Here is a 16,803-nt window from a genome sequence, read left to right as displayed (position 1 = left end):
TGCAATTATCAGTGTTTGAGAAGCTTAAGGAATGATAGTCTAGATATAGTAATTTTGTTTAAACACTTATTAAAAATACATTACAAAAGATCAGATGGAACAATTTTAACAATGTAAGAATTGCTGTTAAACTGAGAATAAATCCAAGTGCTGTCAAACTAATTTTGCCAAAAAATTGCTTCCGTATGTATACGTGTATACACACACACACACACACACACACGTATATAACAGCTGCTGTATGTGTACACACATTTCTGTGGCATCAACAGGACTAGAGAAATAATTACCATTTGCAAACAGGTTTCCTGAATGAGAACTATCTAGCTATATATATATATCTGAATACATATATATATATATATATATATATATATATATATATATATATATATATATATATATATATATATATATATATATATATATATATATATATATATATACACACACACACATCATTTATATATAAATATTATATATATACAGGCATATAGCCTATTATATAAACTAACTTTTATGTAACAATCGGTTTGACAGCACACTACCATTGAAAAATGTTTGCGGGTTAGTAAGTGTCTTTAAATACTTTTGCTCAAGGGTGCATTACATTGAAAAAAAATAGTGAAACTTTTACATTGTTAAAATAAGAATATTAAAAATAATATATTATAAATAAATGCTGTTCTTTAGAACTTTCTGTTCATCAAAGTATCAAGGATTCCACAAAAATATATTAAGCAGCACAACTGTTTTCAACATTGATAATAACGAGAAACGTTACTTGAGCAGCATATCAGCATATATGCAAATCAGAATATTAGAATGATTTCCATGTCATGCGACACTGAAGACTTGAGTAATGATGCTGAAAATTCAGCTGTGCTATCACAGGATGGCATTAAAATATATAAAAAATTTAAAACGGTCATTTTAAATTATGATTAAGTTTCATAATATTGCAGTTTTACTTATTTATTTGTTTATCAATTAATTGCAGCATTGATGAGCATAATAGCCTTCTTTCAAAAACATTTAAAGGTTAGAGTGTTTTCATAATATATCTTTTTTTTTTTTTTGCATGATAAAGTTGATATAAAGTTGCATGCTTCTTTTATGTAAGAAAAACATGCAGAAATGAATCAATATATTAATTGTTGGTGCTAGTAACCATTAAACAAGAGGCAGAATCACAGCAAACTCCTCACTGATGTTTGCTGGCCATGTTGTAAAAAGATTTCATTCTGTTAGTTTGAAACAATTGGCCCCAAGCTGTATATAAAACAAACCAGGTATGACCGTATAACTTCAAAGCAAAGCGTTTGTTAAAAACGATCGATTCTGTCTATGCAGCGCTCTCCGCGTGGGTCATCCAGCGCCCTGCTGTAGTCTGGGATAAATGCGGCAATAAGCTGTAATTCATTAACCTCTATCTCTAACACATTACTGCTGTGCCAGCAACATATGTCAGGACCAATCCAGCTCCAACGAAGGTTCGCCCCGTCCAGCATCCATAAGCTATGCAAATTATAGAAGGTTGAACGTGCACTGGATGGGGTCTGCAGCGTGGACGGGAAATGGAGGGTGAAATTCACCTCAAGGATGCAAAAGAGATCCCACATATACTGCCACTCTGGATAAAAGGTCTGTGCGAGCATGCAGCCCTCTCGCATGCCCTGCTGGGATAAGCCTGGACAGGAGAGTGAGCAATCACTGATTAAATCGGTGATTTAGCCCACGCCAGCACCCACCCGCAGCCTTGACCCCTGGGTTAGAGACTGCAGCAGATATCTGATCATGAACAAAATAGCTCTCAGCTGGTGGGGCTCCTGCGCTTGGGAATTTTTCAGTGGGGGTCAAAGGTGTGATCCATACGCAGCCATAGGGGGCTGATTCAGGAACAGCTGTGAGCAACACTCCACCGGAGTGAAAACACTGATTAGCTTGTACACTTGACCACACGGGACATTCACCGCAACATTAGCGCAATTACGCACACGCTTTAACAAAACATTTTTTTATGCTAATGAAACAAATCTCTCATTGTTACAAAAAAAAAAAAAAAGATTCAAATGGGAAATATCCACTTTATTTTGCAATGCAGAAGCTATTTACGTTGAATGTGACAAGACTTCCGATTCATTAGCTACTATAGGTAAATAACTAGAAACATAAAGTGCAGTGAACGGTAAAACTATTTGTGCTACTAACAGTGTCTATGATTCTGATAATAAACTCATATGATAACAAATACCATGCAAAATTAAACAGCATGACAGACGGTTTCTGTGCGCTTACATTAAAAATAAGGTGGATACAATGGGGTCCAAAATCCAATTAAAGCCTGCAAATAAACAAGTTTTGGGATTTAGAAAAAAATTTAATAAAATTAAATTCTGAAGAGCATTTTTCAACTAAACATTTAATTCAAACTGTCAGTCTGCTAATATAATTTATAATGAAAAAAATATGCATTCGAGTACAAAAACAAAATTGAAGCATTTTTCAGTAGTAGTCTCAGACTTCTTGAGAACAGAGTCTTGTTCAACTAATTTTGCGTTTAGCTAACTGATAAGATATTCTCTCACACACAAAACACAGAATGCTGATCCTTCTCACTATCTGTTTTCTTTCTCTAATTTGTCACTGCTAATCAGAGAAGAAAGCTGCAATCATTGCACCTCGGTGTTGAAGCAACATGCTGATGACAGCCAAAGTCTTCTTCACTGATCTGATGAGCATGAGATGCAGTGAAGTACACTTGTGGACTTGAGGACTTGTATTCCCATATTGAGACAAGCATCTGTTCACATCAAGAGCTGCATCAAGAAATGCCCAAGTATAATCACAAAATTTGCTCTAGAGCTGTACTACTATGATTTAGAATTTAATAAAAGACTATATATATATATATATATGATATGTGATATGTATGATCATTGCAGTCATGCATGTTATGTAGATGGACCTTTAACCATACCCAAAAACCCATTCATTTTGATTGGAGGGAAATATATCCCCCTTATTTTGTAATACAAAAGTTAGCTATTTTCTTTGAATGTGTCGAGACTTCTGATTCACTCCGATTCGCCCAGTAAAAGCACACAAGTTATGAGAAATCAAGATTAATAAAAACACAATGACAGGGTGAGTAAATTGACCGTTCGCAAAGACCCGCCCCCCTTAGTTACTGTCGCCATGTCCGACAAGCTACGCCGCTCTCACGCCACACCATGTTCTCATGCAGTGAAAAATGCACCGCGGAGCAGAGAGCACACTGACAACGCGCTGACAGACAGGACAGACCAGGTTACTTTTCGGTTACTTTTGATATTACACATACACATATTACACAAAGTCTCACCTTTCAAATTTGGTAATTTTTTTATGTATGATTGGTCAGATCACCTGTCAATCAAGCTCCCTTCGAAGGGTCAATTATGACTTCATTTTAATTTTATGGTGAACTATCCCTTTAAGGGCTATACGTATATAACTGGAAGAAGTGTAGTAAATGGTAAAAGTATTTGCACTACTAACCAGTGTGTTTTTGATAGGGTCCAAAAGTCTGACGCCACATTGTCTGGCTTTTTACTTACAGACGGCAACGCTGTAGCACACACTACAAACACTACACACCTATAGACTGAACCAACCCGATCTCACGGCAATTTATAAACATTTTACGAGGTGGCTAATTTGTACGACCTCACTCGTACGAATTTGTGCGTTTTTTGCTAAATCGTACATATTTTACGAGTTGCCCAATTCGTAGGAATTTGTACGATTGACCTACACCTGACCCCGCCCATAAACATAAAAGAATTAGCCACCTTTTACTCACTCGTACGAATTCGCACGAATTGGTCGTGAGATAGCGTTGGACTGAACACGTAACCCACTTGCGCGTGACATCACCGCTTTCACAAATTTGCAATTTTGTAGTTCACACAGAGATGATAATGGTATTGGTTTCAAAAACTTGCGCTTTGAAACCTGTTTTCAAAAGTTTGCGTTTTCAGACCAACAAAACGCTGCTGTAGTGTAAATTATTGGCCAAAACAAAACTTTTGTTTTGTTCTTTTAATAACATCAAACCTCTTTCTGCTGTAATATTGAGAAACCAACTATTGATTACAAAACATCATACAACATTAATTTAATCAAATCCATTGCTAAAATGTACTGATATTTGTGTTTCTGTTGTACTAAAAAAAATTATGTCACTTCCAGGAGGATGATGTCATCAAAGGAATGTTACTTAAAAGCACATAAAAAAATATAAACACTAAAAGTGGACACAGGAAAACCCTATAAACTGAATACCAATTAAACAATATTCTCAGGTTTTGTTTGAAATATTTTGATTTAAAAAAATATACCAGAAATATTTTTATTTTTAATAAATTGACCTTTTTTATTTTTGTTTTCACCTTCTTAAATCAATGTATTGACATTATTACATACAATCACTTAATTTGTAATACCCTTATAAAAGACAATCAACTAATATATTACCATCTTTTAAAATGTGACTAGTATTTTATATTTATTTTAATATTGTATTTATTTTATTTAATTCATAGTTTATCTATGCCTGACCATATATGAAATTGTGTGACTTCACCCAATAATCGCAAGTCACGCCAGCATAATAAATGTTTTTCCACTGCAAACAAAATGAATAGTACTTATTTCCATGACCAAAACAACATAGTATAGAGGTTATTTGCATCATATAAACACTGAATGCAATGCATCAATCCCAAAAATGGAGAACAGTGTCGAACTAATAAGTTGAATTTATGCACCATGGCTGTTTTCAACATCTCTGCATATTTTCTCCAGCAACCCGACAGCCACAGACAAAAATAACCATTTAAATTATGAAGTACCATATGCCCGTACACTCTATGGATTTCCTTACTGTCCCCAGTGCAGCCACAGAGAGCTGTAGCCATGCAATTAAACACCTTAATTATCAAACTGCCCTTTCACCATAATAAGATAAATGTTAAAATTAAAATGCAGATTCTACTATTCAGTCTTTTCCCCCCAACCCAGTTCCGTTCAGGTTCAGAATGGTTGCCATGGCGATATGGATCCAAAAAGAAAATAAATAAGTGCCAATGATGAGCTAACAGAACTACAAGTTATTTAACAAGTAGCGGCAGAAAGCGTTCATCACAAATGCCTCCATCCAATTCTGCATAAAGAGGAAACAAACTCTGCCACCACTGTGTAAACAAGACCGTGTTTGATTTGGTTCAAGGCTGGGAGAAATGAAATGGCTGTGAAGGCATGGTAAAAGCAAGAAACGGACCACTTTAATAATCAAGATGAAAACATGTTTGTACCGATCAGAGATATATAGGAGCATCGAAAGACTGGCTGCTCTGTTTGTGTTCAACCCGAACATTCCAGAGCTCGAATGCAATAATGAAAGCTATTACATTTCATGCCATTTATTTGTTCCAGGCTGACATCTTTTATTTGAAGTACATTCAAAATGAATGACATTCCAACATTCTGACTTATGTCTGACTGTTAATACGGCTAAAATAAAGAAATACAGTATGGTTGTGGAAAACCAATTTGCCGCAGAGTCAAAAATGCAACAGGAAATCGTAAGATAAAGCTTCAAATAAGAAATAGTTATAGTGTGGCGTATAAAGTCACATTGTAAAATAGAGTTGCATTCGTCACATATATAGTCACAATTAGAGAAATAAAGTTGCATTTATAAGACCTCCACTAAGAGATATAAAGTTGCAATTGTGAGAGATAAATGTGGTTTACCTTTTCATTTGTTTTACTCTGAGGCAGAAATATTTATTTTGACAGTGGAAATAAAAAATGGGATTTCTGTTCATTTGTTCACACACAGACGCATTGGACAACTCACAGTACAATACAAATTAGTGTCTGAATGAGGCATGACACGCACCTGTTAAAAGTTAAATTGTCTCCAGTGCATACCAACATTCAACCTAACTGAGTGCAGTGTGTGTGTGTGTGTGTGTGTGTGTGTGTGTGTGTGTGTGTGTGTGTGTGTGTGTGTGTGTGTGTGTGTGTGTGTGTGTGTGTGTGTGTGTGTGTGTGTGTGTGTGTGTGTGTGTGTGTGTGTGTGTGTGTGTGTGTGACAGAGTGATTTTTGCAAGAGACCAGCTCATAGGGTAACAGGCAGATTCAATCACAAGTAAATGCGCTGATTACCAAGATCACAGTCTTTCTCTCACACACTCGTCCCCTTGAGAAAATTGCTAAACTAGATATCAGCGCCGTCACTTAAATTCACAGAGCGTGAGCAACCCCTCCCCCCGGGCCCAATGAGTAGGCTATTCCACAGAAGACCTTAGTGGACATCTTACAGACAGCCCGGGATGACGTTCATGGTCATGCCCGATTTGGCGATGTATATAGACTATATAGGTTTAGCTCTGTTCCAAAACTATATACTGGCTGTGGTCAACATAGGCAGCTGCCTTCTAAGGAAACATCTGAAATGAAATGTAAAAAAAAGTATATTTTGAAACACTTTATATAAAAAGTAAAATCCGGTAGATTTACACGATAACGATGTACTACAAACGTAAACGTTTTTCCTTTGCGTTTTTTACATACAGACGACAACGTTGTCAAAACGATTCCTGTTCACAGGAATCCACGAAAATGACTAAAATGATGTATTATTCATGCAAGGCCAGTAGTTGGCGATGTCACTTTGTATATATGTGATGACGTCACTTCAGATGCAAAAGCCTCTAAATGCCATCTGAAACTTTCTTCTAGAATTATCATTTTTATCAAGCTTGTATGTTTGTTCAGTTATTTCACTTTAATGGCAGTAAAAATTACCTATTAATTGTCATTAGAGTGAAATTACTGAACTTAAATATACTTGGATATACGAGCATTTGATAAAAATGCTAATTTTAGAAGAAAATTTCAGATGGATCTTAGAGGCTTTTGCATCTGAAGTCTTCATATATACACATATATATCATGTATATATGTGTGTGTGTGTATATATATATATATATATATATATATATATATATATATATATATATATATATATATATATATATAAAATATTTAAGAACTGTACAGTATTTCAGTATATACAGTATATCTTGCTCAAAGTATATCTTTGAGCAAGCCTCTGCATAGAACATCACACAGGAATGTAATGGGGGATCTCTTGCAACACAATCAACACAAACCGGCAAATGATGAACAGAACACAACTCCTTACATTAAATATTTACGTCTCAGAGACACCAGACTAAACGAATCCGAGACTACAAATGCTATAAACCGTCTTACATGAAAGACCTCGACCTGCACTGTGTTTTGTCCTCAGATATGCATGAAAAGAGGAATTACATTTCACTCATCACATCACAAAGAACATGATACCAATTAAAGACTTTTCTTTTGATCTCACACTCAACTGCTATAAGGAGTAAAACCCATTTTCTCAACCACCCCTCAAGAAAATGAGCTCAGGCTGTGGTCCAAAATTCACAGCAAATCCTATACTACAAAAACCACTCAGCATGAAATACACTGAGAAACATGCTCATAATTGCCAATTAATAAGCCCACACAATAGCCATTTCTAATAGAAACCATTTTGGTGGATGCTTTGTCTAACAATGCCTGGGTGGATTTTTTTCTTCTTCCTTAAAGTATCCTTGGAGATGTGCAGTCACCTATTCGCCTCAATCCTGATTTTTGTTTAAAAAAATGATTTTTGGGAAATTGTCTCCAGCTTCCTGTCGTCTAAAAGAATGAGGTACTGCGATAGAGGGCAGGGGAAGAGTAGAGCTGCTCAGGTGGGGTGTTGCTATTGATTCCTTACGTGGGGACAATTTCCTGAGTGCCTCTGATTTGTCTGTCACATCCCATTATGACTTGTGTGCTTTGAGTTCCACTTTCCTCTGTGTTACTGCATGATGTGTCACAGCTTTTTATGTGCCACCAGTATTGGGGGGAATGTATTGAATTCTCAGCAGTTTGGTTATTATTGTCCGCGAACTTGATTTACCCATCAGGGCGAATTTCAGAAAGCAATACTGAAATGCTGTAATCAAGTTACCCATTGTAAAAGTGTTTCCGTCGATGTGTGGGCACGGTTGGTGGGGGCATGTCTGGCTTTGGACACCTCGCTGTGCCTTGGTCTGGAAGTGCTGGCAGTCACAATAAGGAACTGTCATGTATGAAATACTGTATCTATCCAATAGAAATTCTCTCATCGCCTTTTTTAAAGACTTCAATGTATGTGTAGATCCAATAAGTCTCACTGCTATGGAGGTAAAGGATGTTGCCTAATGTCTCTGTATAGAAACATTGATCATGCCAAGATGGATATCTATAATTCATAACACAAACAAAGTGGAACACTGAATGTATGAGTTTATTTTTTGGTTGGATACAGCAGAATGCAGAGGTACAGATAGAGACTAAAGCAGAAGCACATGCTAAGATTTGTGAAGATTTAGTTACATGATTATTATAGGTGTTTATTGTATATTAAACGATTTGGTCTAATAAAATATTTAAGTATAGAAATACTAAGGGCCAGATTTACTAACAGCAACCCCTCTTTTGGCGTAAAAAACTGCTGTCAGGATTTACCAAACACACGCAGTGAAAAATTAGCGCTGAAAAGTCGTGGGCAGGGTAATTTTTTAGGCTGACCTTATTGCATACGCGTTTGTAGGAGCTTCCCTTTCAGAGCCAAAATGTATGTGAGGAGAGTATTAGATGAATCACGCAAGGCGCAAACTAAGGTTTGTGCTTTTCATGTTACGTTTTTTTTATGCTCAATTATTTAATGCTCCAAAAAAGCATGTCTTAAACCAGAAGCTAAACTGCGCGTCTCTTGGAAGATTGCGTTGGTCATTATGGAAATTATCCGACTATGTTTGTGTTCTTTAATTTGCGCATCAAACTCTCCTCCCATAATTTTTTTTTCTTTAATCCTCCCTTGTCTGATTTATGCTACTCTGAGAAATGCCTGAACTTTGTATTTTGAGCACTTCTTGCATTGTTTTGCCTCTTCACGTTGACTCGCTTGCTTTAGTCTTCATTTGCAAGTCGCCTTGAACATTAAAGGCATCTGCTAAAGGACTAAATGTAAATGTACCGTAATGTAATGCATCATCAGATCACACTGGTCAGGACTGTCCACTTCCATCTGCACATTCTTTGGAATTGCGCTCACATGATAATTTGCCCTGTTTAGTAAATCTGGCCCTAAGACTGCATTGAGAAGAAGAAAAAAAAATATATATAAAATTATATAAAATGTAAAAATTATATATATAAATTAAAACAAATATTAAAAAAAGTATAGATCAGGACTGTTATGGCACCTTTACAGTAGAATTTAAGATATGAGTTCCTTGGAGGACTTTTTTTTAATAATAAAATAAAATAGTAAAAAAATAAAGCAAGGATCCTGAACCACAGAGAAAGTCTTTATTTTATTAAAGAAACCAGCTCCCTTAAATGACACCTGCCACCTTTTCTGCTGCGTAAGAAACCCTTTGACACATTCAATTCAATCTGCTTACTGAGCCCACCAGGCAAATCAAATTATCTAGACTTTTGCTGAGATATCTCAACCCTCTTGCTTACGCCACAATGTAACACAGGACTGCAGGTGATTCCCTGTTCTCGTCCTGTAATTGAATGTGATCAGCCTTGAAACATCCACAGTTGAGCATTTATCCAAGGCATTTGGAAAAATAAAAGGATTAAACAAAGTTGACAACTTCCTGCAATAGTGTCATTGCAACATTAGCATTTCACAGGAGAACACCACCGAATGAGGATACTTTTCATAAACATTGATGACATTTCTTTCATGTCCCACTTTCCATTGCATCAAAGATGATCCTAATAGATAATGCCAAGGTTATTTGTGATAGTAATCAAAGGAATTGTAATTGTAAAAGCGAGCAGAGACTGCTTATGCATTGGGTGGAAATGAAATTAGCATTCATTAGCATAATCACATGGGAACAAAGAGAAATCATCGTTTCCTTTAAGGGTGATGCGTCAGAGAATAACGCCTTGAGAAACTACCTCAAAAATAACTCAGACCAAGGTCAGTGTGTACTGCATTTTTTCCCTCTTTTTTTTTTTTTTTGAAAGTAAAATCATCTCCACTCTAATTGTGTATATCTCTTATCTCCCAAGTGGGGGAAAAGAGTTACAACATCCAGTTCAAATTCTGGGGGGGAAGAAGCTTTTCTTCAGCACTGAAATCTGCATCTTATTCACAAACCACCTGCAACCCAGTTTAACAAGGAGTTAAATGCATTGACAAAGCATTGCACTTCATTTAAATTGTCATCAGCATTTTTTGTAGCACAAACACGCCTTCTTTCTATGCAAATTAAGCTCATTATATCGTGTGCCTTTATATTTATGGAGTCAGACTGCAGCAGTCTGCTACATCCTTCCACAATAGCACTCAGAACCAACCCGCAAGAACTGAAATTATGCCGTGCAAATTGCCTTCAGATTTCGTGGGTACGTTTGCGCCATTACCTGATTTGCATAACTCGTTCAGTGAACCTGAAAACAACGGACAGCGTATGAAAAATGGTGCTATCATTGGACTCAATTCTTTCCTAGCGAATTCCCTCTCCGCATTTTGAAACTCATACAAAATGATCCAGCTTCCATACTTCACAAAAAAAAAAAAAGTCACAACATCTGACTGAGCTTCTGCCCTGCATGTTCTGTTTTAACAGATAGAGCGAAATGAGACAGACTTTTAGGAAGTCAATTAAAACTAAATAATTAAAATGTATTCAGGGCAAAAAGATGTCGGAAACTGCAGTGAGTACTGACCTTAAAGGACATTTGCAAAACGTCTGTACATAAAAGTGTTGTGAAAAGCTTATCTGACATTTTGATTAGCTCTTTTAAGAAAAATAAATAAATACAAATGTGTCAAAAGAGGCAAACAATACAGAGCTAAGTCTGTATTAAAAAATGTTTTATGGGGACATTCCATAGACATAATGATTTTAATATTGTACAAACTGTATTCTGTCCCCCTACACTAAACCTACCCATCACACAACACTTTCTGCATTTTTACATTTTCAAAAAACATCACTTAGTATGATTTATAAGCTGTTTTCCTCATGAGGAGGACCAAGAAAAATGACCCACAAGGACAGGGATTTTGGATATTGCCATCTTTTTCCCCATAACGTAGGGTTTACTAGGCCAGGACACACACACACCCCAATTAAATCTATTTTTTTTAAAGCATCAATACAAGTACACTTGGTTTCTAACTGTGCAACACCCTGTTATAAAATGTATATGGTTTGATAACAGCTTGTGTGACATGTAGATTTAAAAGTGACATTTTAATTGCTGCGTTCTTTTATTCTAACTTACAGAGAGTTGTACTAAACTTGCAGCGACTGTCGCTAACCTATAATTGCTTTTTCAATTTCACTATCAGCATATGACAGATGCAACAGCGATTTCAATTTCGATTTTCAAGTGAAACGCATCTTCAATTTCAGAACGACATTGTGCGTAGCATGAAAGGAAACGCACATTATCTCTGTTCTCATTACATTACACAGCTGCTGAACAAACCCTGCCCTCAAATAACCCAGCGGAGAAAAAAACAATCACTTTTGAAACATGCTTCTTGACCCCCGTCGACTAATCGGAGTCTTACACGAGGCGGCCCAGGGTGACTTTAAAGTGCAGCCTTGCTCGACTAAGGTTGTGTCAGTCTGCGTGTTCGTCAACTCTCCCCGGACGCGCCAACCCTCCGTCGACTCGTCCTTGAGAAGCACTCTCATCTCTGCGGTTTGTCCTATCACATCACTGTTTTATGGCTGTAACATTAATAATAGGTCAGTTAATCTCATTGCCCATTTCTGAAAGTTCTGTCTCTTGGTGACTGCGTTTAATTTGCGCATGCTTCCTACATTATAATGAGGGAGAAAACAAGAAAACAAGCCTAGTTTATATTCTAATGCTTTATTAGACTAATGGAATCTTTTTAACTTGTTTATTTGGGGTGTTTTATAACAGTGTGTGGTTGCATACTGTGGATTTTCAAAAGTTAATTATTCATGTCCCTGTTGTATCCAAAGTATACTTCAACAAAAGCAACACAAGTTTACTTCATTTTGATCTGTTATTATCCTTAAAATGATTTTGAGTCATCTTCACTAGCATTTCATCAATTTACTATCAGAAGTGGTGGAAGTGTGATACAAAAATAGTGCATAGATATAAAAACTTGTATTCATCTGGGAAACATGTGGCTGATCTCTGAGGAATATCCGTCAACTAACATAGTCTTACTTTGTTACTGTACTTGTGTAAATTTTTCACTTTATCCAAAAGCATAATGTCTTTTTACTCCACTACATTTCATAAAAAACATGTCGTTCCTCGTTATTTTGAACTGAAGAAATCGCCACCCGCTCCGAGACGAGACAGCGCTGTCGGATTCGTGAACGAGCCGATTCTTTTCAATGAACCTGTTAAAGTGCTTCTCAAATCACTCTGAATGTTTCATTTGGGAATTGGCATCTGTTCTCGAGACAACAACTCACTGATTCAAATGATCCAGTCAGAGTGAGTCTCCAGTTAACAATTCACTGAATTCACAAGCCTGACTCAAAATGAGCCAAGAACGAGAGATCCTCTGAGCTTGAGTGCACGTGGGAAAAGTTACTAATGCCGAATTTTAGGATTTATTATCGTATATCATCCAAGTGGATGCTGCACACTGGTGGTGGTTGAGGAGGTATATGATTGTAAAGCACTTTGGGTGAACAGTATTACATAGTAAAGCGCTAGGTACTATACGGTTATCCGGACCACACGATGGCCTACCCCTAACCCCGCCCCTAAACCTACTCGTCACTGGGGTTAAGACCAATCATACGATGGCCTACCCCTAACCCCGCCCCTAAACCTACCCATCACTGGGGTTAAGACCAATCATACGATGGCCTACCCCTAACCCCGCCCCTAAACCTACCCATCACTGGGGTTAAGACCAATCATACGATGGCCTACCCCTAACCCCGCCCCTAAACCTACCCATCACTGGGGTTAAGATTAATCATACGATGGCCTACCCCTAACCCCGCCCCTAAACCTACCCGTCACTGGGGTTAAGACCAATCAGGGATGACTATACGGACTAGACGGGACTAAAAGACACACGTGTGGTCCGGATAACCGTATAGTAACAAGCGCTATATTTCACTTCATTTTCATCTCAAATGAAAATCATAATTGGGTTACGACTGTCAGTTGTTTGTGAACTATAATTGCTGTAAAATGCTGAGCTGTTTAAACCCATTGAATGAAATGCTTGAACGTGAACATGTCTTAGATTTTGGTAAAAACTGATTATATAAATAATTGTGTTTTCAGAGCGTTCTTATTAAAATGTTAGCACTTATGTGTTCTTATGTGATGTCTGTTTTTACACTCTTACTCAAGTGAAATTGAAAATGAGTACTTAATTATTTTACTGGAGTAATATTTTATTATAGTATCTGTACTATTACTCAAATATTTGATTTTTTTTTTTTTTTTTTTACTTCGTTCACCACTTTTGCTAACCGACAATGACTTCTTTGCCAATGCTAAATTATTACAGAATGGATTGCTTACTTCTGCCCTGTCGGGATATTACAGAGGAGAACAACTTTTGTGACTGACAGTCTCATTTGGTTTGAATACAGGTTAGATGTTAATGGAAAAGCCACTTTTATGCTCACTGTAATTGCAATCCTATGATGTGCAATTGTGACAGTGGAACAAGATAGTGATCTGAAAGTATAATATCTGCAAAGAAAAGTTACAATGTTTGAATGTGCATAGTGTTTTGGATGAATGACAATGTACATGGGTGAGACTGAAGAAAACTGTATAAAAAACGTTTTAACCAAGGCAGAAAACGTGGATTTCCAAGGCATGCTGCGAGTATTTTAGTTAATTTCTCTCGGAAATGGCACAGGTGTTAAAATAACAGTAAATGCAAGTGCTTGAGGATTGCATTTGCTACAAACAAGCCACTGTATCTTCACAGACACATTACTGGCAGCACATATTCATGTGACACCGTGTTTGATGTATGAAGGACAACGTGAACACAACCACATTTGGCTCTTGCTTTGATGTAGTGTATTAACTCATCACCTCGTCCTGAAGAAAAAAAATTATAATACAACCAGATGCAACAACTAAACATGAACACATTTTTTTTGTGTGTCGATTCAGACCTTTTGATTGATTCAGTATCTGCATTCAATAACACTAGAACATTAGTCAAAAACACAAAAGATTAATGAATGGTTTTAGTGTTATATTTTGCTTCTTTTATATATATTGAACTATACGGGTGATTTTGAGGGGGAAAAAATATGTTCCTCCATAGTAGTCGTAGTAGTGACTATATAGGGCCTGCTATGTCACATTAGAATTTGCTAAATGCATTTTTCAGTAAATGTATAGTAAATAATGTAATATAATATGAGCAGCTCATAATTAAGTTGAATGATAATTAAATGAGCCATACTGATTGCCCAGTAAATTCATCCACAAAGAAACACACACACACATGCACAGACAATGAATTTCTGCTTTGAAGAGAGAAAAACAATGCTTGTTTAGTAATCGTATTTCTACTGAGAAAATGTCTTAAATTTTCAACAGGAAGCATAGCCGCATTCCATAAATCCTCTTGTTCGAGTTATTTTCTCTGTGCATGACAAAAACTTTCCTTCAGAATGATATCAGCACCCGGCGGATGTCACTATTATCATTACAAAGTGTCTGAGGCAGCCATGAATTATCCAGCTAAAGGCTCAAACCCATCCACTGTCCGTACAAATCAGTTCAGCTCATTTCACACTCGGAACGACTTATTGTAAGCCATTCACATAAAATCGGAATCAAATGCATGTTGGACTGGCTCGAGCGACCAAATATATTTTGATCAGCTAAATAACCTTGCACTGTATTACACTTTAAAAGAGCATGAACAGAATCAGTGCCTTGAGCAGTCCATTGTTAGCCACAAAGACACATTTGAGCTTCTCTACGAGAATGACTTGCTGTAACTGTGCCAAATAGATGCAGAGCGGTTTCCCAAGAGATGCCAAAGAACAAAAAACCCCAGTAATGTGAAATGGAGGATGTGCTCATTATTTCTGTTTGAGATAAATAGAGGTAAATGAATATTAATGGAGGATTTATCATCAGCCTTTAAAAATATGGGCTTAATTTCTGCCATGCTGAGAAGCCCTTAAAAGTTTAAATAATTGAAATAACACAAAACTCAGAGCAATTATTGTCTGTAACTTTGCTCCACCCACTTTCAGATCAGATGTCAATAAACTAACTACCAAAGCAGTTTTTCCACACAGAAATAACAAATAATTTTTATGAGGATAGGAAGACTAGAAATATCACTGACCATTGTGTTTGTGTAACAGGGAGTCCACTGAAGGCAAGTTTGTAGAACCCAAGTGTTTTATCTTCATTTGTGTGAATAAACTGCAAAGGCATGGCATGAACCTCAAGACTTGAACATAAATGAACAAACTTTCCAACAGTGGTTATAGAAAACAATACTTGACCAAGTAATAATGTGAACATGAGGGCTTAAATATACAAGGACTAATGACAAGACAAGGGACACCTGTGCACAATGAAACAATGAACCAATGACAACATGACACAATCACATGGGAAACACATTGCTGGATCACATGACTATAACAGGGAATCACATGACAACAGGAAACATGAAAGTCATGAGACAAGAACATGACACAAACCAAAACAACCCGCGACAGTTTATAAAGCTCAATCGACCATCATCATCATTTCTGTGACAAAATAGTCATTTGTAACAAATGAGTAATTTCACACGTGCCTGCCATTTAAAATAAGTTCTCTCACTTCAACTGCACCAACACACTAGACCGGGGTCTGGAGAAGGTTCATTCACAGTCCATTTCCAAAGGGGTTGCACCAACGGACGTCGCTCAAATGCCTCTGGGCGCAAAATAGACCTAAAACCAATCAGAGCGATCGTCATCGTGTAAAGCCCGCCTCAACGTTTGTGATTGGTGCCTCGATTTGAAAAAATTGGAAATGGGCTTGAATGGGCTCTTGGCCAGGCGGACTTGCAGAGCAAATCTCTAATTTGCCGGAAGTTCGTCAGGGTTTTCCCAGGCTACCAACACACACTATCTCAATTCCTTACAATGCATTTGCAAAAACTGCAACCTCATATCATTACAACACTGTCTCAATCAATAGTGTAAGTTTTGGTGAGGGTGCTATTTGTCTGACTAATAGCACACCGTGAGGAGCAGTGTTGCCAGATTGGAAATGTCCAAGTATAGTACCAGAAGCTCAAAATGATCGTATTTGGAAGAACATGATCGTACACTAGTTAAACGTACAGAATACAGCCATTTATCTCTAGACCAACAATTTTTTGACACGACCTGCAAATTACTTTATTGCTAAACAATCGGCCTTAGATTGGAAACAACTGATCTAAGCCCCGCGGCAGGAATGTTAACTTGTCCTTGTGAGAGTCATTCTCCATGATGATTGGCCGAGAAGACGTAACGTGAGATGTGATGGAAGACATGCGTAACACCACGTTCACGTTCTCCTCACAATCATGACGGTAGACAGTGCAACAGCAATTGCAATTCAGTTTTCTGCCACTAGTAGTGCAGACATTAAATGCAGTGCTGTGGT

The 16,803-nt window shown here is 37.0% G+C and overlaps 1 protein-coding gene across 7 annotated transcripts in view; it reads right to left on the bottom strand.

The window, feature by feature from the left end:
• adgrb3 (adhesion G protein-coupled receptor B3) overlaps nucleotides 1-16,803 on the bottom strand; it is a 186,682-nt gene that overhangs the window by 149,922 nt on the left and 19,957 nt on the right. Inside the window, exon 1 of one of the 7 annotated variants that reach the window (XM_079634611.1) lies at nucleotides 15,500-15,664. The exons of 5 other annotated variants lie outside the window; for them this stretch is intronic. In XM_079634611.1, coding sequence (XP_079490737.1) covers nucleotides 15,500-15,596 — 97 coding nt within the window. In that variant the 5' untranslated portion in view covers nucleotides 15,597-15,664. Of the gene's footprint in view, nucleotides 1-15,499; nucleotides 15,665-16,803 lie in introns of those variants that run through there. One more of the 7 variants, XM_079634610.1, reaches the window with a different exon arrangement.

This window comes from Phoxinus phoxinus, assembly GCF_949152265.1.
Source record: "Phoxinus phoxinus genome assembly, chromosome: 14".
NCBI classification, from domain to species: Eukaryota; Metazoa; Chordata; class Actinopteri; order Cypriniformes; family Leuciscidae; genus Phoxinus; species Phoxinus phoxinus.
The sequence above is the reverse complement of the archived record's forward strand: the minus strand, read 5'-3'. Positions and strand labels throughout refer to the sequence as shown.